General features: G+C 27.0%; 1 protein-coding gene across 2 annotated transcripts in view; it reads left to right on the top strand.

The window, feature by feature from the left end:
* The window catches only part of LOC134830300 (centaurin-gamma-1A), a 49,933-nt gene that overhangs the window by 8,302 nt on the left and 19,871 nt on the right, over positions 1-21,760 (top strand). The window contains exon 1 of one of the 2 annotated variants that reach the window (XM_063843728.1): positions 18,817-20,013. The exons of the other annotated variant lie outside the window; for it this stretch is intronic. Within the exon in view, the coding sequence (XP_063699798.1) occupies positions 19,845-20,013 (169 nt within the window). The 5' untranslated portion in view covers positions 18,817-19,844. Of the gene's footprint in view, positions 1-18,816; positions 20,014-21,760 lie in introns of those variants that run through there. 2 annotated transcript variants of the gene reach the window in all.

The following is a 21,760-nucleotide window of genomic DNA, read 5'->3' as shown; positions in this document are numbered from 1 at the left end:
TTATTTTATTATTTTTTTTTAAATTTTATTTAAATATTTTTTTCATATTTTAATTTAATTTTATTTTTACCCGATATATAACCGATTCATAACCGATAAACCGATTCAATGCCGCCATCTAGCGGCGGATAGTTGAACTAAATAGGGCACATCCGTTAAGAGGGCGCTGTAGTAGATTTGAAATAAAATGATAAAAAATCGTTAAAATTAAATAAAAAATAAAATAAAATAAATTTTTATGAAATTTTGTCAGCAAAAAAAAATTCTTAAATTTTTTCTTTAATTTTTTGACAATTTTTTAAAATATCTCTAAACGAATTTCATTCGATTTAATTTCTTCAAAATTGTTTATTTTCCTTTATTTTAAGATTTTTTTAATCTTCCTTATTTTTCTTTTTTAATCCACAAAATATATAATTATTTCCCTTTTTATTTATTTTTTTGCAATAAATTCCCATCTAAACATCTTCCTTCATTATTTCAACCTATAATTTTCGTATCAATCAATTAATGCACAAATAATAACTTCTCACCGCAAAATCTGGATTACACAAAAAAAAAACACTTAATTTCGATATCAATTTCACTTCAATCATTTTTCAACCATTCATTTTGTACTTTTTTATTATTTATTGCACCGAAGATGTAACACCCCATTTTTCACAAATTTATGACATTTATAATGCTCCGTATCCTGTGTCGTCGTTCTCTTCTCTTGTTCCGCACAACAATTAAAACATTCGAATTTTGATGAATGACTTTTACTTTTTTTTTATTTTGCAACGAAGAGTGTCTCATTGATTAATTGCAATGCCCCGTAAGAAAAGTTACAAGACAGAAGTGCTTGTCGTGTCAAGATTTAGGGATTTTAAAGAACGATCAATCATTTTCCGAGAGATTTTTCTTTGCTTTAAATTTGACCAACAAACGCATCATTAAATTCATTCATATTTTGTCTCGTCTTTGATTTCTTTCTCCGATTGCAATTCAATACGACGAGGAGAAAAAATATTAATTGCATCAAAAGTGAAATCGATATCTTTTGATTTCTTTTATGAATTTCTTGTAGACTTTTGATTAGGGACGACGCTCGAATCAATCAAAATGTCATTTACATTTGTAACGAAGACGTTCGTTGGTTAGACTCAATGTTACGTAATGAAAAAAAAAATTAAAAAAAATTTCAATGAAAAATTATCCAAAATACTTAATGAATTAAAAAATAAAAATTTTTCGTTAAATTTAATTTTTTTTAAATAATTTTTGGATTTTTTTTAAGAAATATTAAAAATTGTGGAGCTTTAACTTAAAAATTTTTAAAATATCATATAAAAATTAGATTTTATGTGAAATTATAGAATTTTTCATAAATATCAAATATTATATTTTGTTTTTTTTTTGCTCAAATTTTAATTTTTGTAAATTCTTGAAGCATCGAAATTTAAAATTTTAGTAAAAAAAATAACCAAAAATTATAAAAAAAATAAATTAAATGAAAAATTTTACTTTTCAAAGTAAAAAATAAATAATTTTTAAAAAAATTATACAAAATTGTTAAAAAAATAAATTTTTAATAAAATATCAAGTATAATATTTAAGAATTTTTTAAACAAAATTTTTATTTTTTAATATTTTTACTCCATTAAAAATATAATTTTTATTAAAAAATTTAATTTTTTTTTCAAAATTGCACAAAAAATTACATTTGTCAACAATTTTTACCCTTTAAAGAAATTTTTCATCATTTTAAATGACTTTCCTTAACATTCTTCAACTGTTTTCCAAGGATCCAATAATAAAAACATATTTTTTAAATTAAAACTGCATCGCATTACAACAATTGAAGGACGAGAGCACGCGTTTCATGCAGCAAAGAGAACAATTACAGTCACGCTGTAATTTTTTCGTCATGAATATTTATGAGAATGCCATACGTCGGACTTCACAGGACATCGTCGTCGAAATAAATAACGACTCTGCACAACTGACTCCTGCCCGTAAATGTCATTTTTGCAGCAAGTTCATGACTTTCAACATCTGTTCTTATCTAAAGTTGTAATTACACGAGACTAATTAAAATTCAATTGATCGTCCTGCTTCTGGACAGTAACTCACCTAAAACGAAGAGAAATTCTCGTACACCAATTTAAAAATGATTATTCAGCACATTATCGCACAAATTAATCAAAAAAATTAAAAAAATGAACTCACCCCTTTTTTTTAGAATTTCTCTGCGTTGTTACGTCATGTGACATGACATGTACGAGAGATCCGTAACAATAAAAAAAATTGTTTGTTACCTCATTTGTGTTCAATATTTCACGTTTTTTATTTTTATTTGCTCTCTGCGACCAAAAGTGAGTTCCCGAAAGAGTTGAAAGTGTTGCGGAATGTTTTTTTTTCTGCGTAGCGGAACGAAAAAACTTCAACCCTTGAAAATGTTTGCGAATTAATTTTTTTATTCAGTGAGTTTTAGTGCGAAAGTTTGTAAAAATTGGAAAGTTGGAAAGGGGTGAAATTTTTCACTTTAAAGGTTTTTATTAAAAAAAAAGGATTTAAAAAAAAGTAAATAAAGTTTTGAGATAAAAATCTATCGATTTGTAACGGAAAACGCGGTTTTGTTAGAAATTGTAGAGAATTTTAGTTTCGCAAGTTGAATTTTTTTTATGAGAAATTTTGACTTGAACATTAATTTCAGATCTTTTAATGAACGTACTGTAAAAAATTTGGAAGAATTTTTGATATTAAAAAATTGTAGGAAATTGACAATTATTGTTCTTCAGGCCCGAATTTATCTTTTGATCCTTATTGATTAATAATTTGATAATTTTTCTTCTGTTGCGTTATTTTACCTAAACCTACTCTAAAAAACAAAAGATTTAAAATTACAAAAAAAAAAAATAAAAATAAAATTAATTTCTTACCTTTTAATTTTTTTTAAGTTTAAAAAAAATTATCTTCATCGTTCTCTAAAATGTAGAATTTTTTGTTCATAACTGTAAAAAATTAACAAAAAAAAAAAAAAAAATAAAAATATTGAATTAAAAAAAGTTAAAAATTTTCAACCTCGATTCAAACAAAAAAAAAATAATAAAAGTAAAAAAAAAATAAAAATTAAATTAAATTAAATTAAAAATTTAAACTAAAATAAAAATAAAATAATTTAAAAATAATGCTGTATGAAATTTTTTTGACAAAAAAAAATATGTTTTTAAAATTTAACATTAAAAAAATAAAAATTAAAAAAAAAATTAATTTAAAATCATTCGAAACATTAAATTTCTACAATATTTTTACCTTAAACCCTTTTTTCCAATAAATTCCAACTCAAAACCGCTGCATCTGATAAAAAAGATTCACATCGCATGTCAATTTTTTTACTTCATTTTTTTCCCAAAGCTTCTGTTCAACTTTTCTCGTGAAAAAAATTGACATGATGGTGTTCCGAGTTGTCAAACATAATTATTTAAGCATTCATCCGACAACCGAACGATGATCCTGACGAACAAAAGGATGCGATTTTTTGTCTTTATTGCCCTACTTTTGTTTTCTCGTCTCATCCAACAAATGATTTCTCGTCTCATCGTGACATTTTTGTGACATGACGGCGTTGCATCTTCTTCCCGGTGCATAAAATCTGTCAATAATCAAGTCTACGAAAGAAGAAAAAAATTCAAGAAAAAAGGGTTTGATGTTAATAAGAAACAATAATGATTTGTTTTGTAGCTTAGATCACTGTCGTGTCGCATAAATTAACCTTCTTACTGCTTTTCTTTGCCTTTTGCGTGTCTGAAAGAAGAAAAAAATCGAGATGAAATAAAAGGGAGTTGCTGTTTGGTGTAAATACCGTTCAAATTAACATAGTTAATTGTTTGAATTAAAAATTCCAAAGGAAAAAAATATTTCTCGTCAACGTCATCGTCGTCGTGTCATACAAAGCCCTCAAGATAATCAAAAATAATAGAATAATAATTTCTCCTTTATGATCCGTCGTTCGGTGTGGCATGGAAAAGGGTTCAAAATGCAGGGCAAAAAGTTATGACATACATCATATTACACAGTAATCCATCAAAACAGATTATTTTCTGGTCCATGCAGTTTGTTTTCAAACACAAATCTCATCGGCAGTCCGTAAGAAACAGAAAATCTGAGAAAGAAAGAAAGAGTTTTGTCGAAAGATGAAAAATAAAAAAAAAATAATAATACGATTGATGTTGATAATTGTTACATTTCTTCATGATTATTATGATTTTGATCCTTATCCGTCCCATTCAACATGTTTTTTTTTGCCTTGAGTTGTTTTGGTAAACCGAATGCGCTCTTTCTTCTTGACAAATGTCCTCAGGCAATGTTTTGCTTGTTTTTTTGTCATTTGATTCTTCTTGCGTCGTCGGTTGGATTACGAAAACCGCATGAACGAGGTTTTGTTGTGGCAATTTTGGGCGGGATTGGGAGACTTTTCGCAGTTTTTTGTGAATTAATTTGGGATTTTTTGTGCGAATTTGTGTTGGAGATGAAAAATTAAGACAAATTAAGGTTTTGTGGGATGGTTGAGGAAGGGTTTTAGTGAAATTTGGATTGATGTTGATTTGCAAAGTTATTTTTGAGGCATTTTTGTGTCGAAAAATTGTCTCTCAAGGCTTGTCAGGAAGTCTTTTAGCTAAAAATTGAAAAAAAATTAAGATTTTTAGGTAATTTTTATAGAAAAAGAGACTTACATGATGAAGCTGATATGCTAAAATGACAATTTTTAATATATTTTCGGGCTTTGCAATGTCTCTTGAAACCAAATTAGTTTAAATTTGAGTTTCAAATATAAACTTGGGTTGATAACAGAGCAATTTAAGGCTTATAGAACTCATATGAGATGATTTTTAGATGAAATTTGTCTGCCAGATGACAAAATTACTTTTCGTGTATCAGTTTTGATCAAATTTTCACTTTAAGTTATGATCGAATGTCTTTTATAAGACATTTTTGGTTAAATAAAATCTTAAAAGTCTAAATTTCGAACCGTAAAGCCTCATTTTTTATAGTTTTCGAGCCATTTTAGGTCATTTTGAGTATCGATCAGGGCGAAACTCTAAAAATTTTGCATTAAAATGACTTAAGGAGCTCCAAATCATGCAATTTAAAGTCTTGTAGATGCACGTCGAAACAAATTTTGATGATCTTTTGAAGTTTTGAGCTTATTAAATCCTTGATTTTTATTCATTTCAGTCCTCATATGACTTCCCGATCCTCAACCTAAAAGAAAATTGCATTAAATATATTCTAAAAAGCATCATTTTAAGACAAAATCTTCTCTCAAAACCAATATTGAACAATAACTTACCAATTTTCGATCCTTAAATCCATCCTCGATTCAATTCTGAGCAAAATTTCTTCAAAAACCTCAATTTTTTAAAAAAAATTTCTTCAGATCCGGCAAAATTTCACACGAAATCCATCAACTTCATGTCCTAACATCACTCCTAAGTCACAATATGTTACGACATCGCACTTCAAAGGACCCATCAAAACGCCGTCGAAGCATAACTGACACATAAGTCATCATCTTTCCCCGTTATTTCATGTAAATCTTGTAAAAATGATGAGATTTCTTCCTTCTTTTTTTTCCGTTACTCCAAATTCTTCGTTTCTCACGAGAAATCTACAAAGAAAAAAAAACATTTAACATGAAAGAAACAAATCCCTGCAATTTTTCACTGCATTGCCTCTCATAATTGGCCTAAATATGAATAATATTTTTTCTTTTCTTCCTTTTTTTCGTACTTCAAATACGAAACATGCAAAAATAACAATAGTTTCATTGATTATCTATACTTTGTTGCGTCTTCCTTGCATTTATTTCTGATTTATGCGAGAGAATTTGTGCCGAATGAGGATGCAAATTGCTGTGAAAGATGAATAAATAATAATTTGTAACAAATTCTGCCTGCCTCGCACATTATCCGATGGCAAAATATACAAACAACTTTTTTTTTGGTACTTTACAAGTCGTCGCAAACATAAAAACACGACAACACTCGATTGAATATTTAAATCGCAATTAAATTTATCTCATTTTTTTACCTGCGATACCTGTTTTGATGCAACAACGAAAGGATTCAATTACACGAGAGATGCAAGAAATTCGGAGTGCACTCAATTAGATGCGTAATTAGATGAACGATCGCGTCTCGAATATCAAAAGAAGAAGCGAAGAAGGGTTGCAACAATTGATTTATGATCAGAATTTATTGCGTTCCTCTTGCGCTTGAATGAAGATCTGGAAAGAAAAGAAGAAGAAAAAAAGGATAAGACGTAATTAAGAGGCAATTAATGCGTGGCTTAGACAAAGAGTCGCCTCTTGCGACTTTTTAAAAAGATCTAATTAGAGATGTTGTTTGGACAGGTAGGCAATTGGGCATGCAGTCCGCACTAATTATTGTTGAAACAATATGCGAATTGGATCAGATTTGGGTTTTTTCTTTGTTTGGGCGGATCAACGGGAATTATTTACCTCTTTTTGTGTTGTTTGGGATTGAAATTGAGGATTTTTGCGGGAATTTCGAGAGATGTCTGGCATTTTGGGACTGATTTTTTTGATAAAAATGAACAATTTTGCGTTTAAGAGTTAAATTTTGTGTGAAATTGTTCAATTTTTTACAGTTGTGATCTTTAAAAAGGGTTTGTTTTAGTTGAAAATTTGATTTTTTGCACAGATCGAATTTTTGAATGGGCGTTTTTGCAAGTTTTAGCTTTTCAAGGAAATTTTAGATGAAAGTTTTAAACAAAAATTTCATTTAAAATATATTTTTATGTTCAAACCATGAAAAAATTTGTTTAAAATTAATTTTATATTTATATTTGGTTCAAATTCTGTTCTTAAATGATTTTTTTAAAACAAAATTTAAAATTTAATAAAAAAATAAATAAAATTAATTAAAAATACGTTAAAAATTATATTTAAAAAATTAATTAAAATTAATTTTTTTTTAATTTAAAATTTAAAATAATTTAATAAAAAAAAATATTTAATAATTAATTGAATGTAAAATAATTATTAAAAAATTTTAAAAAAATTAAAATTAATAAATTGTCGACTTTAAAATTATTTTCATATAAAAAATTGATAAAAAGCATTTTGAAGTCATATTTTCTTATAAAAGTTAAAAAATTATTTTAATTAAATTAAATCTAAAAAATAATTAAAAAATTTAATTAAATTTTAAAAATAATTAAAATTACATTAAATTTTAAAAATGATTAAATTTCATTAAATAAAATGTATTTAAAATTATTTTTATTAAAAATTTATTTAATTAATTTATTTTAAATTTTTAAATCTTTTATAAAAGCTCGTCAATTTTTGTATATTTTTTTAAATTTTTCTCAAAAAAAAAATTTTTAATATGCTAAAAAATGACTTAAAAATTAAATTTACCTTAAAAAATGAAAATTTTTCATCATAATTTTTAATTTATCGATCATCATCCTTTAACCTTGTCCAATTTTGTCTCCTTAAAAAAACCACCTTTACCATAATCTCATTGATTCTGTTTGCACAAAAACAAATTTCTCCAGTTTTAATCCCGTCTCTGAGGTTTATTTAACATTTCTCACAAATAATTTTCTAAGCACTTCTCAATATAATGTCAGCATCTGTATTTGTCTCCAAAAAACTTCTTGTGTAGGTGAATCTCGAAAAATAAATAAGTTTTTTTTTTTGTTAATCCACAAAATAAAAGAGAGACAGATGGCAAAAGCTACTTAACGACACAAAAAAACTTCCTGCACTTCCACTGTTTTCATGAATTTTCGAGCGAGAATCGAGCGGTAAAAGGATTTGCACACTTTTTTCTCCCAATTCCTAATTATTTTCTATAGAACATTCGAAAAAATCTCCCCGAAACGTAACAATGCCACGATAATTAATTTCATTATTCTCGGTCAAGTTTTTGCATCTTTTATGTTCAATTGAAGACGAACAACAACAAAACAAGGAACGAAGAGGAAAAAAATTCAATGCCAAAATTTATGCCGTACTAACTAGTTTTACCTCACAAACAAACGGACTTTGTTTAGTGACAGTGAAATAATCGCAAAAATGAAAAGAAAACATAATTGGAAACACATATTTCATGCCGCCGCGCCGAGTTTCGTACGCAAAATAGAGGCAATTATAATAATACGAAGATTAACGAGGAGATTTTTCGTTGTTCCTGCGACGACAACTCTTGAAAAATCTGCGCGAATTTAACTTTTTGCCTGAATCTAGTTACAGTTGCTGTCTTGCCTCCGGTTATTATGTATTAATAATCTAGTAGAAGATCGCAAACGACGCGAAAAAAAAATTAAACAAAGGAATTCACAAATTTTTTGGACAATGGCAAACTGTTGCTCGCGATACCGAACCGAATCCCGCGTTGACAATGCAAAATATTTTATATACAATTTTGCACACACTTATTTTAAATTAAAAATATTTAAATGAGGTCCCTTTCGTCGTCAAAAATGGTCTAATTTTTTGCTGCTGCTCGAAAATTTATTATTCGACGAGGAGTCTTTTGTGCTGAGGAGACTTTTTATAATGAGAATTTATACAAAACACATGGCAAAGGTGCATGGATATGAATAAAGAATCTTCTTAATATTAAATTCCTTTTGTGTTCCCGAACTTTTTTTTTCTTCTTCATTATTATTTTTTTTTTTTTGCAACAAATGTATCTCTTACCGAACAGCAAGTAGATTTTTAAACGGAAATTGAACCTATTTAACGACTTTTCGTGCAAAATTGCATACGAGATGCTTTTAAATCCTTTTCTTGGATCGTCTTCTCTTTCTTTTCGGTCTCGGAATGAGTGCGAGATGTGTGGTTGAGCATTGTTGGCAAAAGGATTCTTTGTTGATGCAAAACAATCTTCTTAAAGGATGTCGTTTCGTGGGATTCTTAAGAAGTCTGTTGATGAAAAGAAAACAAGGAGATTAAATTATTGAAGAATTTATGAAAAATATGAGGATTTGTTAGAGAAATTGTCGTTGAAAGTGCAAAAATTCTTCGTTTTTTGAAATATTTTACAAAAAAATTTCAAAAATTTGTCTTAAATTTTATCTTAAATTGAAGCTATGGAAAAATAAAAAAAAATAAATTTTAACTTAAAAAGTTTACAAATTTAATATTTTTAAATTATTTTAAATTTAAATGAATTTAATTTAATTTAAATTTAATATTTTTATTAAATTCAAACTCAATAATTAAATTTATTTTTTTTTTAAAAAGGAAAAATTAAAATTTTACGCTCAGAAATTAAAATTTTTAAGCAAATGATTAATTTAGAAATCAAATAAAAAAATTAAATAAAATGAAAATAAATTTTAAAAAATTAATTCATCGAAATAAAAAAATAAAACAAAAAAAAAATTAATTAAATTATTACAAAATAAAAAAAATAATTATTTTTGATTTTTTCAATCCATCTAATGATTTTAAAAACACAGTTTTTTAAAGAGAAAAAAAAACAATTTTTTTCTGTTTAAAAATTTAAATTCTTATCCAAATAAAAATAAAATTTTTTTATGATTGAAAATAAAATAAAAATGAAAATCAAATAAAAAAATGGAATAAAAAAATAATTAAATTAAAAAAAAAATTAAATAAATAAAATTAAAATAATTTTAATATAAATTTAAAAAAAAATAAAAATTAAAAACAAATAAATTAAAATTATAAATAAATAAAAATAAATCAAAGTCAGATTTTTTTTCATAAACTGATCAAAATTTAATTTGAAAAAAATAATCTTAAAACAGAAAACTCAATCGTTCTCTCATTAACTCAGCATTAACCGAGACTAAATTTCAATAAATATCCCATATAATTGTTTGATAATCTCTTTTTGAGCTCTCTTCCTCTGTAAAAAAAAGTCTCGACAATAGACTCACTTTGCATATTTCAGCGATAAATTTCTTCCAGTTAATATTTTTTTCACCCAATTCCTCATATATGTGAAAAAATTCAGAACGGGCCAAATACCTAAAAAAAAAGGAATTTAAATTATTATTAAAATATTTCCATACAGCAAAGTTTTTATTAATATTTTATAAATATGACACATTTAGTGAATAGATAATACCATTTAATCCTTTAATATTGTTTGTATACAAGGATCGAATGAAGGCGCTAAAGATGTAATATAAGACCGACAAATGTGACATTTTTTCGTTTCGTGAAGGGTTTCTTGCACGCACAGGGATAATTTATTGCGCTCGGTGTCGTTTTTAATGATCTTTAAATGTTTATTTATTTAAATCGCTTTTTTTGCTGCGACTCCTGAAAAATTTTCAAGAAAAAAAATGAAGTGTTAATTTTCGGGTAATTGTCGCTGAAGAAGAAATTTAAGAAAAAAAAATAGATTTTTTGTAATTTGTCACGCTCGACTTCTGTAACTGGTCCAAATGCCGAATCCATCGATGTCCAAAGGCAAGGGACAATGACACGTGATTAATTGGTGCAATTTATTACAATTATTTACAAAAAAGAAAAAAAAATATTTGCAATTCTTTGATTTTTTTCTCTCTGTTTGTTTATCGGGCATTCATCAGAGGAAATTATTTTTTCGAAAAAGGGTCGTCTCCAATATTTTGACTCAAAAAATTTTAACGGATTTAACATCACACCATTTCTGACAGTTTCTCTGCACAATTACAAAAGCGCCGTCTTACTTACCTGAGAGAATGGCTGGAATTAAAGAATATTTTATTTATTTAAAGGAAAAATAGCAGAGATAAAAAGGGCAAAACACACGAACACACATTTCAAATTACTGAAGCGGAACTAACGATTAGTGATTTTTCCTTTTTGCGCATCCTCGATCGAAAAAACTTCGTTCGTTGCGACGGAAAGGGATCAACGACGTGAAGTGAAATGTGCCTTCTCATTAGGAAAGTGTGATAATCCGTGAGTAAACTGGCTTAAGGTGTTTGACGGTCCATACCTAAAAATATTTAAATAAACAATGACTTGAATAATAAAAGAAAAAAGGGAAAATTAAGACCTGTAACTAGACGACGTCACTCCTTGTTGCGCTTATTTAAAATTAGATTCTAATAATTATGCGAGATGTGGCGTGAAATTGGTCGTGTAATGTTAATTTGTTTGTTTTTTGTGACGAATTAAGTGATTTTTTGATACATGAGACTAAAAAATTTTATTTTTCGATCTGTATGAAGGATTTATGAGTTAAAAGATACTTTTGAGGAATTGAAAATTGTAATTTTTGGTCTTGAAGGTAATTAAATTCTTTCAAAAAAAAAATTTTTTTGAGTAAATTTTTAATAAACAGAAGTTCAAAGATGAGTTTATAGCTCATAAAGTGACTTCATAGGTCAAAAAAAGTTACTTTTTTATCAAAAAATTGAAATTTTATGCTTTCAAATCTTATTTTAGGTCCAAAAATACTGATCTAAAGTATTTTCAATATAATTTTTTACTCTGAGCGTATGATCGAGGAACATTTTTCGGCAAAATTTTATATTGCAGAAGATAACTTCTCTTCACAAAGGAGATTTTCATGCCTCAAAGGATTACTTTTTGATACTTTTAAAGAAATTTTTGCTCAAAAACTGTTAAAGAGCGTCAATTTAATTAAAAAATTATCCTCAATATTAATTTTTTTGACTTAAACCATTAATTTTAAAAATTTTCAACACATCTTGGCATCAAAATTCTGCATTACACGAACTATTTCGACATTTTTTATCACTAATTTTAGTTCAAAAGTCCTTCTTAACACCTAAAAAGGTAAAATTTGAAGTTCAGCATTGAAAAACATTAAAAATTAAGCATTATGAGCTTATAAAATGTTAAAAAATTAAACTTTTCTAACCTAAAATTGCACTTTTAGCTAATTAATTGATAATTTTTCATCTCATCAAAGCCTCAAAACTCATTAAAGCAACTTTCTGACCTAAAATTATACAAAATAAATTAAAAATGATTCATTTCTACAAAAAAAAAACTTACAAACTCACCGTTAACCGCTCTTCTCGTCAAAATTCCGCCATTTTCTCCTGTAAGTTATTCTTCCTCATCGTCCAACGTCGCCGTGATTTCTCGATCGTGTTCCTTCATATTCCTTGTCATTCACTCGCATGTCAGAGTTATGCACCCAAAATTTGTTCATCTTGCATCTTTCTGATTGGACGACTTCTTCTTGCAATTACCCTCCTTATTTTCAGTACATGTCGCTAAGTCTACAAAAAGAAAAAAAACATTTTTCGAGGGTTTTTGACTTGCACGAAGGGATCTCGGTTGTTTTTCTATGACATTGATCGTTGTTCGTGTTGTTAAATTCATTAAGATTTTCTTACCTGCGCTCGAAGACGACGACGGCAAATGAAGGAAAAATAATTGCATAAGAATTGTTGTTGTTGTTATTGTTCGAAAAACGAAAACAGATTGTATAAATTGTAATAAACTTGCATTCAAGAATGAAAAACGGCTCATCTGTCTTTTTTTCTGCTGTTTGTTGTTGTGCCTCTTGCTCTACATGACGACGACGACGACGAACGTTAGATTTGAATTGAATTAAATTTTCAGCCTCTTTACAATTATTTATTATTACCGGGTTCGTTTTTTTCTTCCTTCTCTGGCATATTATCAATTGTGTTGTTGTTGAATTGCACAAACATTGAAAAAAATTAACAGTTGTTAAAATTTTCTGAAGAGCCTCTTCAAAAGAAAACAATTAGAAAAAAACTTACCGATGACTTTTTGATGGAATTTCGTCTTTGAATGACCTGCGAATCCTTCCTTTGTCCTTTTTTCGCTCTGAAATCGAAGACAAAAGCAAAAATCTTTCCATGACGTGATGTTACGATTTTACGACTTTCATTGTCTCGCAAGAAAAGGATGCGTCTCGTGCTCATTTTGGGTCATTAAAAATTTTTACTACTTATTTACATTAATTTGTCACTTTTTTACGATCAAATTTTTATAGTTGTCAACCACAAACCGACTTCGATCTCCCAACTTTGACAAAAAAAAAATAAAATCTCCGTTAACTCCGTCGCCGAGTGTGACAAACGTGACATAAATGCGGTTTTATGACTCCTCTTTTGTTTGTTGCATTTTTTTTTTAACTATTATTGCCTTTTTCTTGTTTTTTTTTTTTGCTGCAGTGAGGAATTAAAATGCAACTCAGTGCATTTATTTACGACACAATAAAGGGTGCAATCATGTGCATCAACAAGCCTCCTCACTCGATGCGCTTTATTGAAAAAAATTAAAAAAATAAAATTGAGATAGCAAACGAAGTGACATGAAAAAGGAGGAACTTACCCGTTTTTTTGTGTCGTAATCCATGGGAATCCGCAATAATTTATAATAAATGTTGGATAAATGTTAAAAAATCGGAAATTAAGATTTAAATCCCTTGGGTATTTTACAAACTTTTAACATTAAAAAAATAATTTCTTTTTTTCTTTAAATAATTTTTGGGATGTGAGGTAAGGGGAGAAAGAGCTTAACTCGTGTGTGTTCGATGATGATATTATTATTAAAGTTCTTTTTTTGGGTGAAATTTATTGGTTTTAGATTTATTTTTGTCTTTTTTTTATAAAAAAAAATCTCACGGAAAATATTTTTAAAAAATTTGAAAAAAAAAAATATTTAAAAAATTATAAAAAAATCAAAAAAATAATTACCTACTTTAAATTAAAATAAAATTTATAACCTGAAAGTCTTACGGTAAAAATATTTAATTTTTTTTTTCAAATAAATAATATTTTTAAAAAATTTAAAAAATATATTTTTTTAATAAATTAAATTTATAACAAAAATCACGAAAAAATATTTTTAAATATTATAAAAAAATTATAATAATTAAATTATTAAATAATTCATATATATAAAATATTTGATTGAATAATAAAAAATTAATTTCTATCAAAAAATTTGAGCTGAACTGCTAAATTACAAAAATTAAAATTTAATAAAAAAAAAATAGAAAATAAAAAAAAATATTTAATAAAAGATAATTTTTTTAAAATAATTTTTAAAATTTTTTTAATATATTTTTTATTTATTATTTTTTGAATATTTTTTATGAGTAAATTTTTGAACGTCAAACGCAATAAAAAGATTTAAATAAAAATTCACAAGAATTTTTTTAATGTATTTTCTTAAAAAAATAATTTTTTTTTTGTTTGCACATGATCGCACCTCGAAATCGCCCGTTTTTAGGGTTATAACTCTTATTATTTTTATTTAACGTTGAACTAATTTTCCTTTTCTTTTCTTGTTTCTTTTTAGGTAAGTCACGATGATGATCAACGTTCAATAATAAAAATGTTCCCGAAATAAGTTTCCCTCCTCCTTGTCACAAAATGCGATCGATGCTTGTCACACACACGGTACATGTCAATTTTCGGAGTGAAATTTATGACCTCTTTGAAGGAAGAGACAACGACGCACACAACAAGAGAAATCAATAAAATTTTATCGATTCCTGTCGCACAAAAGAAGAAAGTTTTCAAAATGTTTTACAATTAATGGGCCATTCGTTTTGATGCGCCTCACTGATGATCTGCTGCTGCTACCGAAGAAAATTTACTCGAAAAATTATGATTCATAAATAACAGTTTGTAATTGTTTGTTCCTCCTTTCTTCTTCGAACAAGAAATTTTTAAGGGAGTAAGTTGTCAGGATTTCTCCTTTCTTCTGCTTCTTCGATTTCTTCTTGTTATGGGCCATAATTTAATTATCGACTAAAATATTGTTCACGCTTAATTATTAGCAATTATTATTGTTGATCGACAGTTTTATGGACTTTCTTTCAGAAATTATTACGTAATATTTTGCACGGTTTTTTGGAAGCTGCAAAAGAAGAAAAAATTTTTGGCAGTCAATGAATTATCTACGGACATCATAAAATTTTATGAACTGAGATTTTTTTTCATTGAACATTGAAAAGTTATTGAATGGCAAGATGTTAAGATGATGTAGATGTAAGTTGTTAGCGAATCTGATGTGGATCATAAATTAATCGATAAATGAGCAGACTTTTGTCGGAGATTGAATTTTTTGATGAGAACAGATTGCGTGAAGATGATCTTTTATGATTATTTTCTAAATTTTCGCATTTTTAAGATTTTGATACAAAAAAAATTAAAAATCTAAAGAAATCAAAAGTAAGAAAATAATCTTAAAAATTATAAATAATTAAATTTAAAAAAAAATTAAAAATATAAAAAGTTTTTAAAAAATTAAAAATATAAAGAATTAAAAAAAAAATAAAATTAAAAAAAATAAGAAATTAAAAATTAAAAAAAAATATTTAAAAAAAAATTAAATTTAAAAGAATTTCAAGATACCTATTAAAAAAAAAATTTTTAAATTAAAAATATAAAAATGTATTTAATTTTTTAAAATATAAAAAAATAATTTTTAATTTTTTTTTTTAATTTTTAATTTTAAAATTAAAAATTTAAAAAAAAATCAAAGATATAAAAAAAATAAAATTTTAAGAAATTAAAAAAAAATAAAAAATTTAAAATTTACAGGATTGAAATATTTTTTTAAAAATTAAAAAAAAAAAATAAAATAATGAGATTTTTATAAAATTATTTAATAATTTTAATAATTTATTTTTTTTTTACTTTTTGTACCTTAAAAACATTAAAAAATGATTCATAAAGAAAATTAAAAGGACTTTTTCTGCGATAAACTTCAAATTTAAGTAATTCATGTCAATTAAAAAATCATTAAGAATCATAAAGTCTCGAGTTTCGGCACGTTTTTGTTCTGTAATGACAATTTTCATGCTTCGTGAATTGAGAAAATTATCTTTGAACACATTTTTTCTTGAATTTTGATCTTTTTCAAGGTCATTTTATTAAAAATTTGTTTAAAGTTTTTTTTTAAATAATTTTTTGAGTATTAAAAGTTTGATTCTCAAGACTTTTAAATTAAATTAATTCATCAAACGCTTTAAAATTGAAATTTTATGAACGAAGTTCCTTGTTCAAAATGACTCAAAATCAATAAAATTCAATATCCAGACTTTCATCGCATTGGATGCCCATAATTTGAAATGCCGTTACACGCCAAACTCTAAATGGAAAGTCCCATCAAGTACAAAATTGTCGCGCACATGCACCAAAAAGTAAGGAGGACACCGCAACAGTAACACACACGCACCGTGAATTATTATGAATTTCAATAAAATAGTAACAAAACGAAACGAAACGATAATAAACAATAATTTAATGATGATGACTACGTTTGTGTGTCTGATGATATCATTAAACTTTGTATCTCTCCTCTAACCGTTTTATTTTAATGAGAATTTTAGTGTTGTTTAATTATGTTATTACAATTTTTTTTCATTATTTATTCAAGGGAGCGATCATTTTATGTTAAAATATTCTAAAAATAGGGAAAAAGGAGAAAGGATTTGCCTATTTTTTTTATTGAGTTGCACTTGAAACACTCGAACTATTGTCCGTTATCGTCCCTTTTCATTATTTCGTATTAATATTTTAATGCATTAATGAATGGCACGCACAAGAATATTTATTTTTTTATTAATCCATCATAAAAAGTTGTGGTAAATCGACAGCTGGAAGGCAATTCAATCGAGAAACGCACTTGAGGCGATCCACGGGTAATTTACACCAAACCACGAAAAAGGACGAAACAGAAAAAAATTGCAATTGCGTTATTTCAAGTGTCATTAATAAAAATATTAACTAAAAATGTATGGGTCGCTGAACGCGAACGACACGACGAGACGCGAGGGGTTCCGTTCGCGCATTGTTCGACACACACACAATAATGGCATTAGAAGTTGAAGAGTAAAAAGGTCCGCCGCACGTGTCATTGTGCATCGCGAATGCATTTAATTTGTTTACGGTGTCAGATTATGCTTGGTTTGAATTAATTGGAATATTGAAATGGCAAGTAGCCAAATTTCGGGTGATTAATTCGTTGGCGATGACATGATGATCAACAAAAAGTCACCTTTTGATCTCATTCTCGCTGCTCTGTCATGAGAGAGTCGGATTTGCAATGAAATCTAACCACGGGAGGTTCGTTCTAATCGTCGCCTCTTCCTATTGTTGAACTTTTTACGACAAAAATGGATTAAAATCTTGTCTTGTCATCACACAGCAGTGGGTCCTGATGAGATTCCTCTAAAAAAAAAAAATGAAAAATGAGATTTATATATGACATTAATACCAAAAAATTATAAATGCATTCTTTATGATGATCTGTGCAATTATTTTCTCTCACTCTCTTCATTTCATCACATAAGCTGATTATTATTCAACGCCCTGCTTCTTTCTTCCTTGCCATTCAGATGCATGCAAAGCGTTGAAAAGGTGATTTATCGTTATTTTCAACTTTTTTCGGTCAGTGTTCTGCAATGAAAAATCGATTTTGTTTATGAAAAATTTAAATTTAGGGCATTTTAATGATCATAAGTGGTTTTTTTTTGCTCAGATCATCAAAATATCAGATGACGTCGTGCCTTTGTGTGAATAGATTTGCGCTCTGATGATTTTTCTTCGAACGAGATAGATCTCTGACGTCAATTGAAGATAGAAATGGGGGTCAAAAAGTAAGTTTCATGTTACAGAAAGAGATTCTTGGGAGGTTTTGACGAGATTTTGATTGATTTTTGTAGGTCACAAATGTTTGTGAGACGATTCAAGTACGAATTTTGATGAGAAAAGACAAAGAAAGAACAAAAACTGTTGAATTTGGAGACAAAATGACGCAATATGATGCAATTTAATGACCAACAAGCGTTTTGAAGGTCGAATTAAGCATAAATTATTCTTCATCTGTTGATATTTGAGGCAAAGTTTTGTTACTTTCACTCGTTTTTGGTTGTTTTTGGTACAATTTCGACCTTCAAAAAATATTTTTGAGGATTTTTTAATATTTCAAAGTCTCAGATGAGCTCATTTTTTGTAAAAATTTAAATTTATTGTTCTGGATTAGTAATTTTTAGATCTAAGCGAGACGTTTTATCGTTTTTTAAGGATTTAAAATGCCTTCTTAACTTCTAAAAATACCGAAAATTTATTAAAAAGTAACAATTATGACTCAAATTCTCAAAATTATCTCATAAAAATGCAAATTTTGCAACTTTTTGACCCTTTGTTATCAATATGACTCAACAAAATCTCCCAAATTGCATCAAAAATCACAAATTGCCTCATCATCCATTCAAAAATCTCGGCAAATTTGTTCTACAAGTTGCCTACATTGACCATACGGCACGCGTTAAAATGGTCAATGACTCACTTTCTTTCATTTACACAAAAAAGACGATGACCATTAACTATTTTGAGATCAGTTTCGTTGAATAATTTCTGCGTTAATGTACTCGTTTCCATTTAAAATTACTTTTCAAACAAATTTTTGTTTATAAATCCCGAATAAATTCGTGTGTGAGTCAATTAAGACACATTTCCGAGGAAAAATCTAAAAAAAAAATGAAAAATTTTGTGAGGTGTGATGAGTTCAAGTATGAAAAAGGTCAATTACGATAAAATAAAAAAATTATTTAGAGGAAACTTGAATAAAAAAAAACTATTTTGACATTGAAATCAGTGAAATAAAACAACGACAACTAAATTACCGATTCATTCGCATTCAAATATGTTCAACTATTCAACATTATTGCCCATTATTCTTTTATTTTTTTTGTACAAATATTTTTGTACGTCACGTTTTCGTTCATTTTCAGTTTTTCTTATCATTTTACCACATGTTCCATTCATTCGCATTCGTTATTCATTCATTGTCGAAATGAACTTAAAATGAACTCGGAAATGAACTCGGGAATGAACAAGTCCAGCGCACATTTAGAAATTTGTGCCGCCTGTGTCTCGGGGCTGTCACAAATTTGCAATTGTGAAATGGGCTGTGTTCTGTGATTGGTCGATTAACCAATGAGAGAGTTTTCGATTTGAGAGAATCAACGAGAGAGAGAGGGAACGGATTCACGTGAGGTTGCTTGAATTAGTTTAGACCGAGTCGTACTACTAAGCGGAGCTGCTCTCGGCTTGAAATTATTTATCCGGTTATTTAAACAAAAAAAAAAATATTTAAAAAAATTATTTTTGTTGAAATTTTTATGAAAAAATATTTTTATCGTTTTTTTTTATTAAAAATTATTTATTTAAAAAAAAATTATTTATTAAATTTATTAAAAAAAATTTTTACGTAAATTAATTACCAAACTAGTCAATTAATAACGAGACTTGCAAAATCGATTATCTAATGCAAAAATTATTAAATGCTCGAGTGACTGAATATTGGAACGAAATCAAGTGACATTTATTAAATTACAAAAAAAATATATAAACAAGCCAAGTGTAATATTAATAAAAAGTGCATTATTCGTGGTTATATATTAAATTACGCAAATTAAAAAAAAGAACTCTATCGATTATTATCATCGTCAGCCTTATCAAGCAAATTCTAAAAATATAAAATGATCGCTTTGTGGTTTATCGATCAATAGCAGTATCAATTATTTACAACAAAAGGCTCTTGTTCAAGGCGAGCGGTTTTAAAATTGACATTTTAATAACATTATTTACGATTTGAAAAAAAAAATTGTAAAAAAAATCGAGGAAAAGTAACGAAATGTTACATAAAAGAAATAATCATAGTTGCAGCAACCACTTTACCACAGCAAATTTTCTTCCTTCCTGTCTGGCGCTCTACCTGACATGCTGAACTAAATAACGCCACGAATCAATGATTTTGCATGTCGGAATCAATTAACTCCTTGTCGAATAAATAATAAAACTTTACCATAAAACACACACAAAAACACACAATGTTGGCAGTGAAAAATTTCTTTTTGCCCGAACGTAAGGCGCCAGATACGCCGCGATTCTCCCGCATGCCCGAAACGTTCCTACGAAGCATTCGTCGACGATCGCTGCGCATTAAGCGGACAAAGTCACTGATTGTACCTGAACACGACAGAGAAAAACGGAAATCAGGTAATCATAAATGAATTTCTTTTGAAAGTTTTGTGCGTGCGCGTTCCTTATTTGAATAAGAAATGTTGAGTGATTTTCTTATCAATCAAGAAAAAAAAGACGCGACGCGCGATATTGAATTCATAATTAATGAAGATGAGTCATTTCTTCTTTGATCAGCTTAAAAGTTTTTTTTTCGGGGATTATTGGTTGTTTGAACAAGTTAGCCGTTCACTTCATCATCTTGTTAGTCGACATCATCGACTTTCAGTAACGGATTTAAGTATTTTTTGGGGCTTAAGAGCCCTTTTTGTTAAAATTTTTGCTTGGTTTGGATTAATTGAAATAATTTTTATGCTTGGTTTGGATTAATTACTTTGACTTTTTAGCTTGATTTTTTAAATTTCGAAGCTTTTTTGTATTCCGGCACTGTTCGTGAAGATCATCTAATCTAAAAAAATAAATAAAAAAAAATTATTAAAAAAATTCACAAGTCGTCTAAGCCATCAAAGTTGAGTGTCAAATACGTGCGTTACCTAATGCGGCGTGATTTTTATCTGTTTCCTCTGTGTTCCTTTATCTAACTATCTCCTCAGCTCAGCTCATGTTTCGTCGTGTTTCTCTACAATAATCATAAAAAAAATGAAAATTAGATAATTTCAGGTGTCATTGACACTCTCGTCGCGTAAAACTTAACGTTCATAAAATTTTTAATAAATTTCCCGTCTGTGTGACGGTATGCGAATCCATTAGCCCAGAAAGTGCGCTTACAACATTCATTGATTGGGTGCTATAATTGAATTATTTAATCTGTGCCTCTCTCTCTTGCTCTGTGCTTTCCAACGGCATGGCAACAAGCACACGTGAATGTACAAAAATTCAATTATTGCATCTATTCCTCGACCCATCTCGCAAATATCGACTAGACTGTGAATAATTCCATTATGACCAATTTTTTGGGTGAAACTCATCGTCGTAATTAGAGTGACTTTATTGGGACATCGTTAGGAGGATGAGATTCTAAAAATAAATATTAAAATTGGAGAAAAATAAAAAAAATTAAGTTTAATTGAAAAATTTTTGATTTTTCGACAAAAAAAAATATAATTTAAAATTAAGATTTTGTTTGAAATTTTAAAATAATTTTGTGAATTTTTGTTTATTTTTTTTATTTTTAAATCAAATATTTTTAATTTTTTTTTTGCAAAAATTTTCTATAAGACATTCAATTTATTTTTTTCAACCTTAAAATTTTGATATTTACAAAAAATATTTTTGAATTAAATTTGAAACATAAAAAATATTTTTGTGATTTTTTTTTAATTCAAAAAAAAAAAAATTTAAAATTATTAGGTAAAATTTCTTTGAAAAATTTAAAAATTTTTTCACATGATTTTTATTTTTACAAAAAAAAAAAAATAAATAAAAAATTAATAAAATATTTATTTTGAATCAAAAAATTTCTTAAAAACTTTTGAATAAAAAAAATAAAAATTAAATAAAAAATATAAATTTAATTAAAATAAAAATAAAATTTTGATAAATTAAAAAAAAAATTAAAATTAAATAAAATTTAAAAAAAAATAAAAAAAAAATTTCGATAAAATCAAATTAAAAAGATAAATTTAATTAAAATAAAATTTTGATAAAATTAAAAAAATGAAAAGATAAAATTTTAATTTTTGATGAAAATTAAAATAAACAAAAAAATTAACAAATAAAATAAAAAAAATAATTTTCGATAAAATTTAAAAAAAAAATTAAAAAA

This window comes from Culicoides brevitarsis, chromosome 2 (assembly GCF_036172545.1).
Source record: "Culicoides brevitarsis isolate CSIRO-B50_1 chromosome 2, AGI_CSIRO_Cbre_v1, whole genome shotgun sequence".
NCBI lineage: Eukaryota > Metazoa > Arthropoda > Insecta > Diptera > Ceratopogonidae > Culicoides > Culicoides brevitarsis.
This window is presented reverse-complemented; position numbering and strand designations above follow the sequence as displayed.